This window comes from Balearica regulorum, chromosome 5 (genome assembly GCF_011004875.1).
Source record: "Balearica regulorum gibbericeps isolate bBalReg1 chromosome 5, bBalReg1.pri, whole genome shotgun sequence".
Lineage (NCBI taxonomy): Eukaryota > Metazoa > Chordata > Aves > Gruiformes > Gruidae > Balearica > Balearica regulorum.
In genome coordinates, this window is record NC_046188.1 from 26,176,854 (window position 1) to 26,192,830 (window position 15,977).

At 55.6% G+C, this 15,977-nt stretch overlaps 1 protein-coding gene across 2 annotated transcripts; it reads right to left on the bottom strand.

Annotated features, from left to right (window-relative positions):
- Positions 1-669: 669 nt before the first annotated feature.
- EIF2B2 (eukaryotic translation initiation factor 2B subunit beta) lies at positions 670-6,949 on the bottom strand. 2 transcript variants are annotated; one of them, XM_075753869.1, is made up of 8 exons: positions 6,607-6,944; positions 5,819-5,939; positions 5,109-5,257; positions 4,198-4,361; positions 3,824-3,919; positions 2,814-2,951; positions 2,027-2,093; positions 670-1,124 (listed from the first exon to the last, which is right to left on the bottom strand). In XM_075753869.1, the coding sequence occupies exons 1-8, from the start codon at positions 6,845-6,847 to the stop codon at positions 967-969; spliced, it is 1,134 nt and encodes a 377-aa protein (XP_075609984.1). In that variant the 5' UTR covers positions 6,848-6,944; the 3' UTR covers positions 670-966. The 2 variants fall into 2 exon arrangements, with proteins under 2 accessions (XP_075609984.1, XP_075609985.1); XM_075753870.1 differs by lacking the exon at positions 2,027-2,093 and having other exon boundaries at positions 6,607-6,949.
- Positions 6,950-15,977: the final 9,028 nt, after the last annotated feature.

Here is a 15,977-nt window from a genome sequence, read left to right on the forward strand (position 1 = left end):
TTCTTTTCAGAACAGAAAAAGATGATGTCTTTGTTTAATCACAGACATCCAACTTAAAACCAAATCAGAGAGCTATTGACATCTGCTGACTCAAAAGCAAAACAAGGAGTGGAAACTACTTTTGTTTGATGCCGTAACCGTGGTGTAGTGTATTGCCATACATTGATAAAAGGGACCAGGAAAAGTGATCTGACCTGCAAGAGCCTGAGATTTCTAAGACGTTCCATGCTGCCCCCCACAAAAATCAAGAACTTTCCGAATGAGACAAGATGTCCACCCAAGAAGAATAACTGCAGTCACTCAAGTAGTACAGGAGAGGAAAGACCCCCAGACTACAATAAGTGAAGCAAGAGCTTGAGCTCTGCCTTCTGACAGGGAGGTGAACAAGCTAGCTGACAGGACTTCTGAAGGTTGGCCTTTCATTAAGAATCAAATTTCCGTTCCAGCACTGTACAAAAAGCTGGTTTGTATTTCAGCAACTCACCAAAAATTGTCAGGAAATTCTACCAAAAAAATCCATTTTGAAGACAATTGCCCACGGATTCCTATCACATTCACATGTGAAAGCAGACCTTAAAGCCTGCTGCTGCATCATAGGCACAGGCAACTCATTACACTGGTAAAACTCCTACTAAAGAAGCTATATGGAAAATGTGCTTAACAGTGAGATCACTGTAAACAGCCTTTATTGCAGCATACTTCAAAGTAACAGCTTAGCTGCTCCAGAGTTACACATATGCTTTGCTGTTTCAAAATCAAAGTGGGTTAGCAGCCCCACATAGCTTCTACCACAGCACAGAAATCAAAACGTGCACAAGAGCCCTGCCTTCTGTTGCTTTTGGGTAGGAAAGACGTTGCTGTGCAAATTGCCCAGAGTAACCCATTTTTGCAACACACACTTTAATTAGCTGTTGTATCTTTCTAAAGAGAAAGGTAAGAGTCTGGAGAGTGACGTGCTTCATGGCATTACAGTTCGTAGTCATCTGGATGGTAGAGCTCACTCATGAGGCGGTAGATGTAGGAAGGCGCATTACCCCCAATGTTAGAAATGAAGAGAGTAATGAGCTCTGGAGGGACGTAGTCAAACACTGGGCAGTGAACGTTGATCTTTGCCAGGATCTCCCCTGTAAAGTGAAGAGCAGCAATATTAGACAAAGCAATTCAAAGTACAGTTAGCCTTCTGCACATCTTCCTGAGCCCCTGAAGAAAGTGGCTATGCACATGCCACCCTGAAGTCAGTACTGGAACATCCTGAATAACTTCACTGGTGTCATTGAATTACAGGTATACAGCCATCTCAGATGAATGGCAAAACTACTGTTTTGGTAGTTTTTACTGATAAAACCCCCAGATACCCTCTGTATGTAGATTTACTAATTGCCAAAAAACCTTCCAGTATGTAATTAAAATACAAGAATCCTGATGCTGCCAAAGTTACTATTTAAAGAAAAGCTCAGATAGCCAAAACCAAAAACCTGTGCCAAACCTGTATCTTCATTTCAGAAGTCTTTGTCACATAGAAACAGGGCTTTGAAATAAAAGAGGCTTTGCTATCTGAAATGGGCTTGGGAGCTGATGCCTTTCTAAAGATGGTGCTTGTGTGGGAAGCCTGTTGCAGAGATACTGGGTTTCAACAAGTGGATCACATAACAAAGTTTCAAGAAGTTAACATGAGCTATAAGAAGGAAAGGAAGCTGCCCTCAGTGTTGAGCATCTGCTCCATCCCACAGGAAACTGCCACCTGCCTAGCACCATGATCACAGTCCTATAATAAAACACTGACAGAAGCAACAGTGCGAAAGATCGCATTCAAAGGAAATCCTTTTTCTGTACTTTCTGTAATAGAGAGTTACATATAAAATAAGATGGTTCCCAGCACTTTTTTCTGCTTAAGACAATAGGAAAACATTTTCTGTCTTGGGTTACAGGACAGTCTTATGTTTAAATTTTGCATGAGCCATTAAAAAAAAAAAAAAAATTATAGCCTGCACCAGCTTGACCAGCCTGTATAAAGAAGAACCAGTACCTTCTGTGAACGGCAGCACTTCCTGTGGTGACACAAACTTGTGGAATGAATCTTCTTCGTTAGGGAACTGAATGAGAAAGAGCACACGAAGGTCAGGAAAAAAAGAGACTGCCTCATTATTCTAGTGAAAACAGATCCTGGGTGCTGGAAGGAACTAGAGCAGAGGAAGATGACTTGCTAGGTGATACAACATCTGTTTACAATAATTGCATAGTGCCTGTGCCTAGAACCTCTGTAACGTCTACAGGTGAAAGTTTTTTCTTCAGAGCTTTCAGAGCCTTCTAAGACCTGGCTGCCCTTCTACAAAGCCTAGGGAACTGGAGCAGAGAAATTACTTCCTCAGTCTGCAACTTCATCTGACAATACTGGAAGAAAAAAAAAAAAAAGTACTGAGTGTAAGAAACTGTTCAGAGCATCTCCATCTACCTCCTCTGCCAGTACAGAGGGTCTTTCAACACTAAAGATACAAATTGAAATCCACTGTGGTTGAAGAAAACCAAGTATGGTGATGTCAGTCTCTAGTAGGCAGTGGTCTACATCCTTATACCTGATGCACTGGTCACTCAGTACATGTGGCAGAGGAGGATGCTTCAAGGAGATCCCGAGGTGTGTCAGATTTGGGTGAGGATGTCTTATCTGAAGTAACAGCACTAGATAGAAGAGATGGCTCATTTACCAACCTCACTTTGGGACAGGTGGTGCTCTCCACCCTAAGCTTCCACAAGCAATAAGTCACCCCCCACCTCGATGTAGAGCAGATGCAGTCCTGAAGGGCTGCTGCACTTACCTGAGGTGAAAGCTTGAACATGGGGGCACACACAATGAGCGGAGTGGAGTGGTGTTTAGCTGCCAGTGCCAGAGTGTGAGTCCCACTCACAGCAATCAGGGCGCCGTTGGCCAGGATTGTCTTTGTACCAATGATGACCTTAAAAGGCAAATCAGCATTTGATAGCATGTTCCATGGCAAACTGGGGAAGGAATGCTTCCTGGCTTGCACCCTGCCGGATGAGCTGGAGGAGTTTGTCAAAACAGCTGGCCAAAGGCTGGAGTTAGATCAGGCATCCAGCTGCCCTATGTTTCATCTGGCCCTGGCTCTGCACTGAGACGTTCCTCTCTAATAAGAGCATGACTCCAGCACGGTGAGGCCAGCACTGAGAACTTCAGAGCACAAATGTATGTTCTACTGCAGGGAACACCAAGCAGAAACTGGGCCGTGTTCCACTTTTCTATAAAGCTGCAAAGTAAGCTTCGTAACTTGACTGCTGGCTGCAACTTGTACAATTCCCTTGCTGTAAAATGGGAATAATGTAAAGCAGCTTAAAATATATAGATAAGAAGTGGTGCGGCTAGATTTTAATATGTTGCAAGTATTTTTAGTTTGGGGTGCCAAGTCTTCATGTCTATAAAAAATACACAAGGGGTCTGTTTGAAAAGACACACCTTGGTGATTCCCTTCACCACCCATCTTGTGTTCCAGGCAAGGGAAGTTTCTCCCCTTTGGAAATGCTGCTTTTTCTTCCATCTTTACAATCTGAAGCTAATCCTTTGAGGCTCTCCTGCCTTGGTTTCTTTTCTGCCTGTTAGTCACTAAGGCAGAAAAACCTATCACCATGCAGTTAGTCATCACGCTGACTTGGGGTTCCACACTGAATCTCCACCCCAGCTGTAAATTTTGTATTACAATTGTGAGTCTGCAGTGAAGAAACTTACCCATCGCTGCTGGGACCTGCAGCTAGTTTGGGAGGCCTAAGCACCCACCCTACTGTGAACTCCCTCCTCCAGTGGAGCCCTCCTTACCTTGTTGACTCGAGACATGACAGCAAAAATAGCTGCATCGCTCATGACAGTAGTTTCAATGTTCTCTTTAGATAGTCGGACAGCCATTTCATGACCCTAAAAAGAGAGAGAATCCAATTGGTCCCCTGGGACTCCTGCCGTGCAGTCATAGAGATATTAGCACTCAATTCTTGTCTGAACTGCAAAAATGCCAAGCAGTGGAGCACAAATACAGCCCTCCGACTGAAGGACATGGGGTAGGATAATGAGCTGTCTTCAATCTCTCAACTGGAGAGGAAGTTCCATAACATTCAGCTTGCCTCCAGAGACAAGAGTTCAGTAAGAATGCACAGGCCAACGCGCCACCTGAGGAAGACAGCCAGCCTGAACCTCACCTTGCAGAACGGTGCACACTCCGCCACGATGACCTGGAACTTCCGCTTGCGGGCAGCTTCCTTCAGGAAGGCCTCAACGGTGCGCGAGTAGCCAATGGTCATGATCACCTCATTGGAGTGGATGTGCTCCAGCGCCTGCATAGCAATGTTATCGGTGGTGCCCTCTGCAACAGAAGGAAGCCATGGGTGCAAAAGCAGCATTTGTGCTGCTAGGGTTGTCCTCCAACAAGATCATTTTCTACTACAGTGATGCTATGAGCACTATAGTAGAACAGGAGCAGCTTTTCTCCCCGTTCTTTTTACCAGTGGAGAGGGACCAAGAAGCTGGCCCTTTAATGGCCCGTGCTCCCTAGCTGTATTGATAACTCCATCATGAGGGGAGTGGGTTGTGTCAGCACCATTCCAGATAACCACAATGTCCACACAACAGCTAGTGACAGAAATTCAATGGTTTTACAGTTCAGTAGCACTAGAACTACGTGGAAAGGAGAGGCAGGGCAACCTGGGCCTCAGAAGGCGAGTCAGGTGCCTGATCTGTCACAAGATCTCAGAAAAAGAAAAATATATCACAATGTTTTGTGCAGAAGGGTCAGGTTACATTTGCATAGGGATTAAGTCCAACCTTGGCATATTTCTGACCCTCCTCTTCAGAGGACTCAATTCAAGACTTCCCAGAAGACCAAGAGCACAGGCCAATAGTCCCCCACGCTGTTCCTTCCACAACATTCCACCCATCTCCCTGTAAGCCAAAGAGGACTAAGTCCTAAGAACAGCAGGACTTCAGTTCCTTAGCTCCTTCAGATAAAGCCTCCCAGATCCTTGCTGTTTTTTTTCCATCTAAGAAGAGGGGGAAGCATCAGTCCCATCCCATAAGTAGCTCCATTCATGGAGCAGTTCAGACCCATCCATACCTAGCTCTATTAGCAGCTCGTTAATAGCTTCAATAACGTTAGCTCTGAGGGGAGGATAAGGGGTCCTGAAATCCTCGCTCAGTCCTCCAGAAGTCAGGAGTTTGTGCAGAGATTCTTGCTGGTCGCTTTCCTCGCTGCGGCCATGAAGCCTGCGGAGAGAAGCAGCCCTTCAGCCTCGGGAAGGGAGCGCAGGGGTATGGCCAGGCTGAGTGCCGTTCCCACAGCGCAGCACACCTGGATGTGAACAGAGAGGAAGGAAAACCACACGCAGGAGGCATGCCATGCCATGCCAAAGAGTTTCCCCAGCTGTCTCTGGCAGAAAGACACCCGAAGCTCTGCCAGGAAGCACCTTCCTAAGTGGTGTGCAAATGCTGCAGCCCGCAGGTGAGGAGCGGGCTCAAGGCTACCGCTCCAGTGGGATGGATGCTCCTGGGAACACAAGGAAGGAATAGCTCGAGGTCAGGGCGCAGGCTGTTCTCACGCACCCACAACACGTACGCCGAGCGGAGTTTCACTAGAGGAAATGTCATCAGCTATGCTGAAAACGACAGGTTTCCTTTGATGTTAAACTTGCTGAATCCCTCTTAGGAGAGGTGGGAAAAGGGGGTGATGGAAACTAAAGGGGTGTCTCAGAAGCAGCAGAACACACTATGTGGGAGGGCTGTTCTGGGCTCCTAGGAGGGTTATAGGCAGCAAGAGGGGTGCTTCACCTGCCATACTCTTCCCGAATGACCTTCAGCACTCGTCGCACCATGTTGCCCACGGTTGTCTCAGACGGCTGGGCTGCTGTCATCCTTTGGCCCTCTGTCCGTATCAGATCCATGAGCTCCCCTGAAAGAGGGGAAGACCTTCGTTATCGCTGCCCAGAGCGAACCCACGTGAGCGTCAAACCCACGCATCCGCCCCACGGCAGCCCTATGGCCAAGGCTGGCTCTGGCACTAGTAATGCAACACCGAGAAAAAAACACAGAGATGCGAGCAGAAAGCCACTCGCAGAGCAGGTCATCCCACTGGGTTTCCTATAGCATGAATCGCTTGGTCACAACGCAGACTCGAAACTCATGGAAGACCACGAGCAGTGAGCTTAGCGAGAGCGGGAACCACTGGACTGGTCAGCGCTCGGCCCGGCACCACGGAGGAAAGAGCATGGCTGAAGCAGGGGCGATGCGATGACGCCAATAAGCACAGAGACTGTAAAGAGCTGAGGTGCGGCAGGACAAGTCCTGGGAACCCAGACCCACTGGCAGCTGCTAACGAGGCCCCAGCGGCACTGCCCCGGGCTGCCCCGGCCTTGCTGCTCCCTCGGCACCCAATGGCCGCGACCGGAGCGCCGGGCCCAGCAGCAGAGCGGCCCGACGGCCTCGAGGCGCCCCCGCCACTGCCCTCCTACAGCTCCCCCCGCCGCCGGGCCCTGCTGCCGCCGTCGCCGCCGCCTTGCTCCCGGCCGCAGGGGAGGCGCAGGCGCCCGGGAGAAGCGCTGCGTCCGCCCGGCCCTCACCGGCGCAGTTCCATCGCCCGTGCGCGATGATCTTCCGCAGCAGCGACAGCGTCTGTCGCGCCGTGTCTTCGGAACGCGGCCGCTCCCCGCCGCCCCGCAGTCGCGCCACGAAGGCCTCGATCTGCTCCGACAGCTCCGAGCCGCGCTCGGCGGCGCCCGGCATGGCGGGGGCGGTACTCCGGCCCGGCCGAGCTCCGCAGGCGCACGCACCGCTTCCACTTCCGCCGTTCATCTTTCCCATTGGCGGAGGCGCAGCCAATGAGAAGTGCGACCGACGGGTGGGCCGTGGTTCGCAGGGCTCGGCGGGGGTCGCGTGTGGCGGGCGGGATTTCTCGTAACCCGGGAGACGGGCGGTGACCCCTCACCCCGCTTGCCGCTCCGGCTCGCCGCGTGGGGGCTTGTGGGACAGCGGCGGGCCGGGCCCGGAGGGAAGGGTCCCGAAGGGGCGGCGGTGGCTGTGGGCCTTTCCTGGCTGCAGGCCCCGGTCTGCGAGGGGCGGGGTCTGCTGGGGCTACGAAGGCGTTAGAGCCGGGCGGGCGGTGAGGCGCGGGCGGCCTCCCTAGGGAGGTGCCCCCTGAGGTGGGCGCCAGGCCTGGCGTGACCCTCCCCGGCGCGGCTCGGGGGGTGTGTGCTGGCCGCGTCCCTCGGGCCGGCACGGACAGCAGCAAGGTTACCTCCGCGTGGGGAAGCGCCTGGCCTGCATGCCGCCGTTGACGCCGCTGTGGAGTGGAATGCTGCGGGACGGCGTCAGGAAGGGCCCGCGCGAGGGAACGCGGCGTCTGTACCGCAGGGCAGGAGGGTCTGTGCCGAGCAACAGGGAGAGCCCACGTGCAGGGATTTACTTTGGACCGTGTGGTGTTCTAGACACAAAGAGCCAAAGCAAATGGGGTGGGAAAGGCGCAGTTCCTGGCAGTCCAATTGTTCCTGCTGGCAGAGCCAGAACTGACCCTGGATAAGGCAGGAATGTAGCTCCTTTGTGTCTAGTTCCTGGAGCTCTGTGTCCAGCGAGCAGGCAGGAGCTGCAGCATAATTCTCATTGCGGCACTGCTTTACTCCATGGCCCTGCTCTGTGTCCTGTTGGTTTAGATTAGGAAACCAAAGAAAACTGGTTTATGCTGGAAGCTTTTGGCGGGTGCTTCCTGCAGGGGCCTGTGGGGCCTTGGGTGCTCATCGCATCTTTTTTGTGCATGTCTCATTCTCTCAGGACTCGCCCCAGAGCCAGCTGCTATCCAGGGACTGTTGATACCAGCAAGATACCAACAGCTGGAGGTCTTGAGGGTGTATTGCAGGTGATTTGTCACCCAACACCTGGGGTGGGCCCAGAGTCCTTCCACACCTCTCCTCCTGCCGCTTCCCCAAGTGCCTCTGTGTGCCAGAGCACCTGCTGGCCTGGGGAAGGAAGCTCACCGCATCCCTTGAACACTTGGCAAAAGGCCACGTGTCTGGGTTTGCCTGACTGTGCTGCGGAGTGCTGCTGCCCTGGCTGGAAGTCAAGAGTTTCCCTCCTCAATGAGGTTGTCTCATCCTTTCTCCCCGGAGAGAGTCAGCAGAGGGTGACAGGGTTTGCCCCGCTGTTGGCAGTGCTAGGCCCCACTGTGCTGACCAGGCGCGTCCTTGTTCCCTGCTGCCTTCTCTCCCCATTCACCCCAGCTTTGGGTGTCTGGTTTCTTCCATCTTGTGTGAATTGCAGGCTTCCTGGGGAAAGGTCTGCCCGGCTCTGTGTTTGTGCAGGGTAACGCAGTTCCCCCTTTTGCCCCTCCGCGCAGCTACGTTGCAGGCAAGGCAGGGGAGGGCTGCTGCTGCCCATCGGCCGCCTGCCTCTGCTGCTGGCTGTGCCCGTACGTTGCCATGTGCCGGCTGCCATGGTGTGCAGAGACTGCTCCCACGCGTGCACCCTGGGACCAGGGTGCGCAGTGAGTTGGCCAAAAAAAAAATTAAAAAAAAATCATTGCTTCGGAGCTTTCCTTTTGTTTGTTTACTTATCTCGTTAGTAAACAGAGCAGCTCTTGGAGATTAGGCAGGAGGGAGAAGAGGAAGGGAAACCGGACTCTGAGGTTATGACCTCCTTGTGGATGCTGGGCTGTTTACATTCCCTGCTCCGGTCCCAGTAACTATCGCAGGGCAGTTTATTCTCAGGGCCTTGCCAGGCTGCAGAGGTTTTCCCTGGTCATGCTGTTCCTGCCCTGTTCCCTACAGTATTTTCTGCCTGGCACAGCTGGCAGTCCAGTGTCCCCTGAGGGGCAGAGTCCTGCGCTTGGTCTGCTGCCTCGTATTTCATGAATGAAAGGCTCTGAATGGGGATTTCGGGAGCTATTATCCCTGTGGAGCTGAGCTGAGCCAGAACCTGCAGCTCGCTGGAGCGCTGAAAGGCAAACCCCAGGCTCTGGCTGCCTGGAGGGACCGTGGCTATGAGACATCTGGTTGTCATTAGCCAGCAGTTGCTGCCAGGACCCAGAGATAGGCAAGGAGTGCCCAGGAGGACTGAAAAGGAGACGGTGAGGAAGAGGAATGGGAGCATGGGGCATGTGGGGAAGGCAGCTGGAAAGACACGTCCTGGTGTCTTAGTGTACTTGGCTAAAATCTCGCTGCCTTGCAGGCTGTGCTGGCAGAGGCAATGTAGTGGGGGGTGCGTGTGTGCATCCCCAGGAAACTGGAAGGAGACTTACCTGGTGGTCCACAGCTGCTGGGTGTTATGGAGCAGGACCCCCTCTCCTGCCATGGCCACAGACCCTTCCCTTACTGGGTGTATCCAGGTCCCCTGGGGCAGAGTTGGCCGCTGCGGCTTCTCATCTGGTGCGTGAGAAAGTGAGGAGGCTGATACGACTGCAGACGGTGCTGGTGCTGTGGGCAAAAAAGCTGAGCAGAGGATGAGCTGGCCGGGCGAGCAAGGCAGCACGTTTTCTGGGCCTGCAGAGGAGCCGAAATTTGGCTCATCTCCTCAGAGAGCTGCCAGCCTGCCCGGGATGGCATCCTGCTCTTTGCTGTCAGGGATGGCTGCTGGAGACACTGCTTCCCCTCCACCCAGTGAATTCTGCATCCCTGGGGGCTGAAAGTCATCCCCCGAGTGCTCATGTGAGGGAGGAGAAGGCAGGATGGAGGCTGGGTAGAGCCCCGGAGCACTGGAACATCGTGTGCTGGGAGGCTGTTTGGATTAGAAACTCTCAGCGGATAAGTGGGCTGGATGAAATGCCAGGGAAGGGAATCAGAGTTGGCTGAACTCTAGTAATTGGACTCATCTGCAACACCCGGGTAAGCAAAGCGAGCTGCTCGCGCTCAGCACAGGCAAAGGGAAGGAGCCAGCAGGCAAGAGCCAGCAGAGCCACGGCCCAGCAGGAACGACAGGGCAGGCTGTCAGCATAGCAGGGACCGAAAACTGAATAGGTGACATGGGAAGAAGTAGCAGAGGGTCATCACCCTTGCCTGAGCCACCCACTGAGCACGAATGACTGAGGGGCAGTTAAGGATGGTGTGGCACGTGGGAGTAGGGGCAACACGAAGCACGGTCTAAGGAGCAGGATGCACCAAAAAGTATCTTTCGTGTAACACAATTGCTTGTTGGAAGGCCCATGCCCAAAAACAGAGGAGACAACTCAAGCCCAAAGCTGTTACAGCCACAGATGTGGAGGCAGGGCTGTAAGGACGCAGGAGTGAATCTGCTGAAGGGCTGAGGGAGCCCAAACTGGTGTTTTCTTTGTGCTACGGGGGACAAAGTAGGTCACTTAGTAAGTAAAGTGGATGGAAATGATGGGCTGAACTGGGTGCAGAGTGCACGTTTAAAACTCGAGCTTCCAGGGAAAGAAGACAAAAAACCCCAAACAAACAGCCAGTGATCAAAAGCAGGTACGTGAACAGCTGGAAAGCTCAGCTCTGTAAGTCTGGAGGCGCACACACACGTTGCCTGAGTCATCGGCAGTTTTGGCATGCTTGAAATTCATGGCTGATGCTGCAGGTACCAGGGCACGTGTTCTGCTGCTCTGTGCTGATGAGCCTGGTAACAACTGTCATCCTCGGGAAAGCATGGCAGCCATAACCATCTGGGTGGCCAAGGAGAAACAAGCAGGGCTTGCTCCGGGGAGTAACAAGATGGATTCGGCACCTCAGGTTAACGAAGGATTTGATGCAGCTCCTTGCTCGGCAGCCCGTGTGTACATGCGCCTGTCTCTGCCTGGAAAAGGGCTGCTGGTTCACCCTCGCGTCAACACAGCACCCGCTGGCAAACCGCGTCCATAGCCAGACCCTTGTGGTACCGATGGAGTCCGTGATTCCTATGGGAAATGAGTAGGTGGTTCTGAATCCGGCCCAGGGACCATTTCTCCTGCCAATAAGTTCGCCATTTGCACCCCCCTCCTTTTTGGAGCCTTAAAAGTAGAGAACGAGGCTGGGAAGCAGGAGGGTTTTTTCTAGGGCTCATTGTGGAAGCAGCCCAGGCTGGGCTGCCCCTCGCCCTTCCCAGCCCCCGGGAGAGGCATGGGAAGCTGGCGTCCAAATGCCTCCCCTGGACGTGGAGCCTCACTCGTCGGCTTGTTCATCTGTGGCAGTTCCCCGGGTCTCTTCTCGGGATGCAGGCAGCTGGAGGCAGCTGGTTCAAAGGCCAGGCTGGTCAGGAAGAGGTGAGGGAAGTGTGGGAAGTCGCTGCGTGTCATGTAGGAAAACAACCTCCAGCGAGGGACAAGTGAGCGCAGCGTGGGGCTGGGCGGGAGGTGCCGGTCCCAGCATCGCTAATGGTGAGCCGGGTCTTCATACCCGGAAAAGGCGTTGGCTTTGCTCGGTGCCACCAAAGGCACAAGCGGCTGAGAAGGCTCGGTGGCACAGCGCAGGTGTTGGCCGTGGCTCTGTCCCCACTCAGAGGGCACGCGGCAGGCTGGCTGGGCCGGGGAGGAGGCGATGCCGGGGGCCCATCCCTCCGGGCTGGCTTTGGAGAAGCTCCGGAGCAAACCTGGCGTGGCTGCAGGAAGCTGGGCCCTTGGGGCCAGACAAAGCGCGGCCTGGCTGCTTTGTGGTCACCAAGGGGTCCGTGACACCAGCAGTCTGGGCTGCTTCCTGGTCACCGGCCAGCTCCTCGCAGTTCCTCTGCTCACGCGCTCCAGGTGCTGCAGCTGGCCCCGGGCTTGCTTTGCTCATTGTCTGCTGCGGGTGATGGCAGCTATTCAGCGGCTGCCAGGTTTCAGGGAAAGGGAGGGATGAGCCACTCCTCCACCCACGTTCTGGGAAAGCCTCCGGGACGAAGCCCTGCCGATGCACACGTTCGCTCCTCGACAGGGAGAGTGTGCTGCGGGGCCTGCATCCCCCCTCCACCCGCATCCCACGTGCCCCCCCCCCGTTATCAGCAGGCGTGATGCCGGGGAGCAGAGCTTGGAAGCAGCCCAGGCTGCTGCCCTGTCCCGCACAATAGCGGAGCCTCCTGCTCCCCGTCTCCTCGCCTGTTTGCCTTCCAGAGCCAGGCAGAGTCTTGCCATCACTATTATTTTGCTTTGTGTCAATATTATGACAGCTAAAAGCAGGAGAACTGCATCCACATGATAAGCAGCCAGAAGCTCTGGGCTGGGCGTGGATCGGGTTCGAGTTTGGCAGGGGAGAAAAGCGCCTGGCAGCCCCTGCCCACCAGCTGGCTGGGCCGGGAGAGCCGGGAGGCGAGGGGCAGCGGCAGAGCAGCGGGCGATTCATGTCAGTGCACCCTCCTCTGTGTCCAATGCTTGCTGCCCTTTTCCCAGGGGAGATGAAACACCATAGATGTGCAGAATATGCTTGGTTCTCCAGTGGAAAAGTAACCTTCGTCTCTTTCCTGGGGAGAGGGGCTGCTCTGCTCCTACGGGGAGAGTCCCGTCCCTCCCAGGGCTGCCATACCCCGTCCCTGCCACCCCGTGCGGGCCTGAGGTGTTTCATCTCTGCTGCTGGTGGAGGGTCACGCACATGCTGCACCAGCCTGTCCTGGTCGCAGCCTGTTTGGGCTTTCCCAAGCACAGCACTCTGCAGCTGCCGGAGGGAAATCCCTGCAGGGTTTCTGGGGTTCGGGGGCTCTGCTCCCACCCGGGGCTTCAGGAGGGGTGCTCGGGCAGAGTGGGGTGAGCTGTGCCACGGGTGCTATATCTCTGCTTCCCGCTCCGGACTGTCAGCACCTTGTGTGCAAGGGGCTGTTGTTTTGGTGCAGCAACAGCACGCCCTGCAGAGGCTGCTGACGCAACGCTTACCTGTAGGCACCCACGTATGCTTGGGGCTGCGGTTCGGCTCTCCGGTGCCTCGCCCTGCTCCAGGGCTGTGCTCTCCTGCAAACACCCGTGGCTCGGCCAGTCCCTGTGCGTGGGGGCTGCCCCGCTGGCTGGCCACTGAGCGCTGTGCCCACCGGTGTGTGCTCTCCGTCACCTCCCCGCTGGACACAGCTGACTGATGGCTGGGCTGGGAGACGGCTGGTCATCGTTAACCCTCCCGTCCGCGGCCAGCATTGCTTTGCCACCTGCCCGCAGCTTTGCCCTGGTGGGAAGGTGACTCTGTCCCCCACCCCGGGCTCAGCCCCGGCACTAAACTAGGCCTGCGCTGAAAGACGAAGCGTTAAGCTGAGTGGCACTGGTCTGCCAGCCGCTGACCTGTGCCTTCAGCACTGGCTGGCTGAGGGCCACGGCTTCCCAGGGCTTGGGTCTGCGGTCTCAGGGACCTCCTCCTTGGTGGCATCGTCCCTGTCCCCATGGGGGATTTAAGCCGTGCCTGGAAGCAGCAGCCAGGCTTGCTGTGGGTTCTCCTTGCCCAGATCCTCTGCCTTGAATGCTCTTGGGCAGCCCTGGTGCCTATCCCATGCTCCTCCGAAACTTGTGTCTGACCCAGGCCGGCCCCAGCACCTGTGACCCATGGGCAGTGCAGCACTGGGGGGACAGACCCTGCTCGCCCAGACATGAGGCTGGGCCATCAGGTGCCTGTGATTTTGGCCACTGGTCCCCAGGGAGCCCGAACCCCCTCTTCCCCCCGAGGAACCAAAACAAACAGCAGAGTTCCTGCCACGTGTGGCCGGGGCTGACTAAGGCCGGACGCTTCCGCCTGCCGCGGGCAGCAGCGGCTGGGGCTGCGAGCCACCGCCATCAGGGTGCGCGGCACGGCCCATTTCCCCCTATTGTCAGCCTCCTCCTCAGCAAACACATCACCCCTGCGCACCTGGGCTGAGAGGAGGCACTGACACCACGAGAACCAGCCGCCAGGAGCGAGGGATGTGCCGCTGCTGGCATGTCTCAGAGTCGGAGCTGCCACGGCACGGCTCTGGGGAGCCCAACAGGTCCCGGGTGCCCAGGCAGGTTGTTTGCAGGTTGTTTCCTTGAGGAGCAATGCTGACCATCCAGGGGCCACTGGTGCAGCCCTGCTTGCCTGCAAGCGCACTGGAGAGCCCTGCGTTTCCCGGAAAAAATCAGCAACAACCTCCTGGCAGAGAGGCCTGGGTTTCCCTGTGTGGAGAGGCTGGTGCTGGGGAAGCCCCTGCCAGACCATGCCCATCTCCATCCCCATTCCCATTCCCCCTCTTACACACAAGTACCTGCAGCTCCAACCAGCTGGTCTCCAGCCCACTGCGTTTTGCCTTCGTCCCCACTGCTGAGACTCAACTTGCAGAAGATTGAGCTGGTTTATCTCAGCGTTAGTTATGAACCAAATCCTCTGTGCTCACAGATATGGGAGCTTGGGAGACTCTAGGAGCTGGATCACAGTGCTAGGGAAAGCAATCAAATGAAACACAAAGGGTGAAACGTGGGCACTCTGGGATGAAAGATGGGTGCGAGGAGCCTAGAGTCTTACATCTTCATGCTGCTTTGACCTTGGGAGTCCCATCACAGTGCAGGATGCAGGTAGCAGCTGGGGGCACTCTTGCCCGCTGGGAGAAGCAGCAGCAGCCTGAGGGGGTGGCTGTGCCAGGCATTGGAGCACAGGGGGTTTGGCACTTCCCTCGGCAGAAGGCTCCAGCCTGAATCAAACTGGCTCTGGTGTCCTAAATAGCAGCAGCACAAAAACAATGACCTGAGGATTTCAGGGGTGCTCTCCAAAAGTTTAGTGGGTGAGTGGCTACAGTCGGCTTAAGAGCGACACAGGGATGAGTTTTTGTTGGGCTCTTTACATCTGAGATGCTGAAGGTGGGATTTTGCAGGGGACAGGGTACCTGTGAGGGGATTTCGATGGTCAAATGGGGCTGTTTTAGGGAAAAAGAGAGTTGGAGGTTTCTTGGGGGAGAGCAGCTGCCTGTGCTGCACTCCTGCAATGCTCACAGGCAGCCCGGACCCCAGAAGGTGTAACAGGCATGGAGGTGAGGCCATTCCCTGGCAGGGCTGTGCTGTGGCATGCTTGCAGTGGCTGCTGGGCTGGCCATCCCCGCCGGACTGCCAGGGCTCACCTGCAGCAGGGATGCACCATCGCTCCCCACCCACCTCCCTCCCCAGCGCTGCGAGCAGGGCAGGGAGGTGGCACAGGCAGGCAATGGCATATTCAAGGCGATGCTCTCAGCCCATGGCCACCGCATCAGGCTCACCGCGGGGAAGGCAGCTGCCCTTTAAGGAAATGTCTCTATTTGCTTTAATGTCCCTGGCTGGTCCCCTGAGCCTTCTCTGTCCCTTGTTCCCAAAGTGCGTAGCTCGGCTCCCCAGAGCCCGGTGGGAGGCAGTGTGAGGGACACGCTAGTGCATTTATAGCATCGACCTCCAGCCCTGTTCTGCATCTGGGGCAGGGTAGGCTCAGCCCCTGGGGAAGGAGCACGGCAGAGGGGAAAGAGAGCGGCCGTGGCCCCAGCCAGATGGATGTTTCTCCCGTTCGCAGGAGGATGTTGCTGGTCACAGGTTACTAGTGTCCAAATATTATTTCTCTGCTCCTGTCTCTGCTCCGTGCTGCCTAGAAAGGGGATGCTCATCCCAGGAATGTAAACTCTGCCCAAGGCCTCTGAGGAAATAACTTCAGACCAGGAACAGGATTGCACTCGGTAATTAAGGGCTGGTCTCCCCAGCCACACAGATCCTGGGGGAGAGCCCTTTGCTCCAGCGCCAGAGGCTGGCCTTGTGTCTGAGAGGTGGCCCCAAGGGACCTTCCTGCAAGGACAGGCGTGAGGCCCCGTGTGGTCACGGTCTTTGCAATAACAGGATTCTGTCTGTCCAGTGAGTTGGCAGCAGCTGCTGCTCGGGGCAGCCTCTTGTCCGGGCTCTCAAGTGGGAGAGCTCCCTTCACCCCCCATCCCAAAACCGACCCTGGGGAGATTGGGGATCCTCTTGGTCCAGGAGAGTCCATGGGGTGGCTGAGGGAGCGCACAGCCACACTCCAGCCATCACAGTGGGGATGTTAACTGTTCCTTGCTGCCCGGCCAGGGGCGAGAGCGTGAACAGGCACTGAACGCTGCTGGAGCAGCCCCCGGCAGCCCC

Excerpts from the sequence above, each read along its gene's own strand:
- EIF2B2 (XM_075753869.1), bottom strand. The coding sequence starts at position 6,847 with ATGGGAAAGATGAACGGCGGAAGTGGAAGCGGTGCGTGCGCCTGCGGA. Across the intron at positions 4,362-5,108 it reads CGAGCTGCTAATAGAGCTAG|AGGGCACCACCGATAACATT; the intron begins GTATGGATGGGT and ends CTTCTGTTGCAG. Across the intron at positions 1,125-2,026 it reads AGTGCTGCCGTTCACAGAAG|GGGAGATCCTGGCAAAGATC; the intron begins GTACTGGTTCTT and ends TTCACTTTACAG.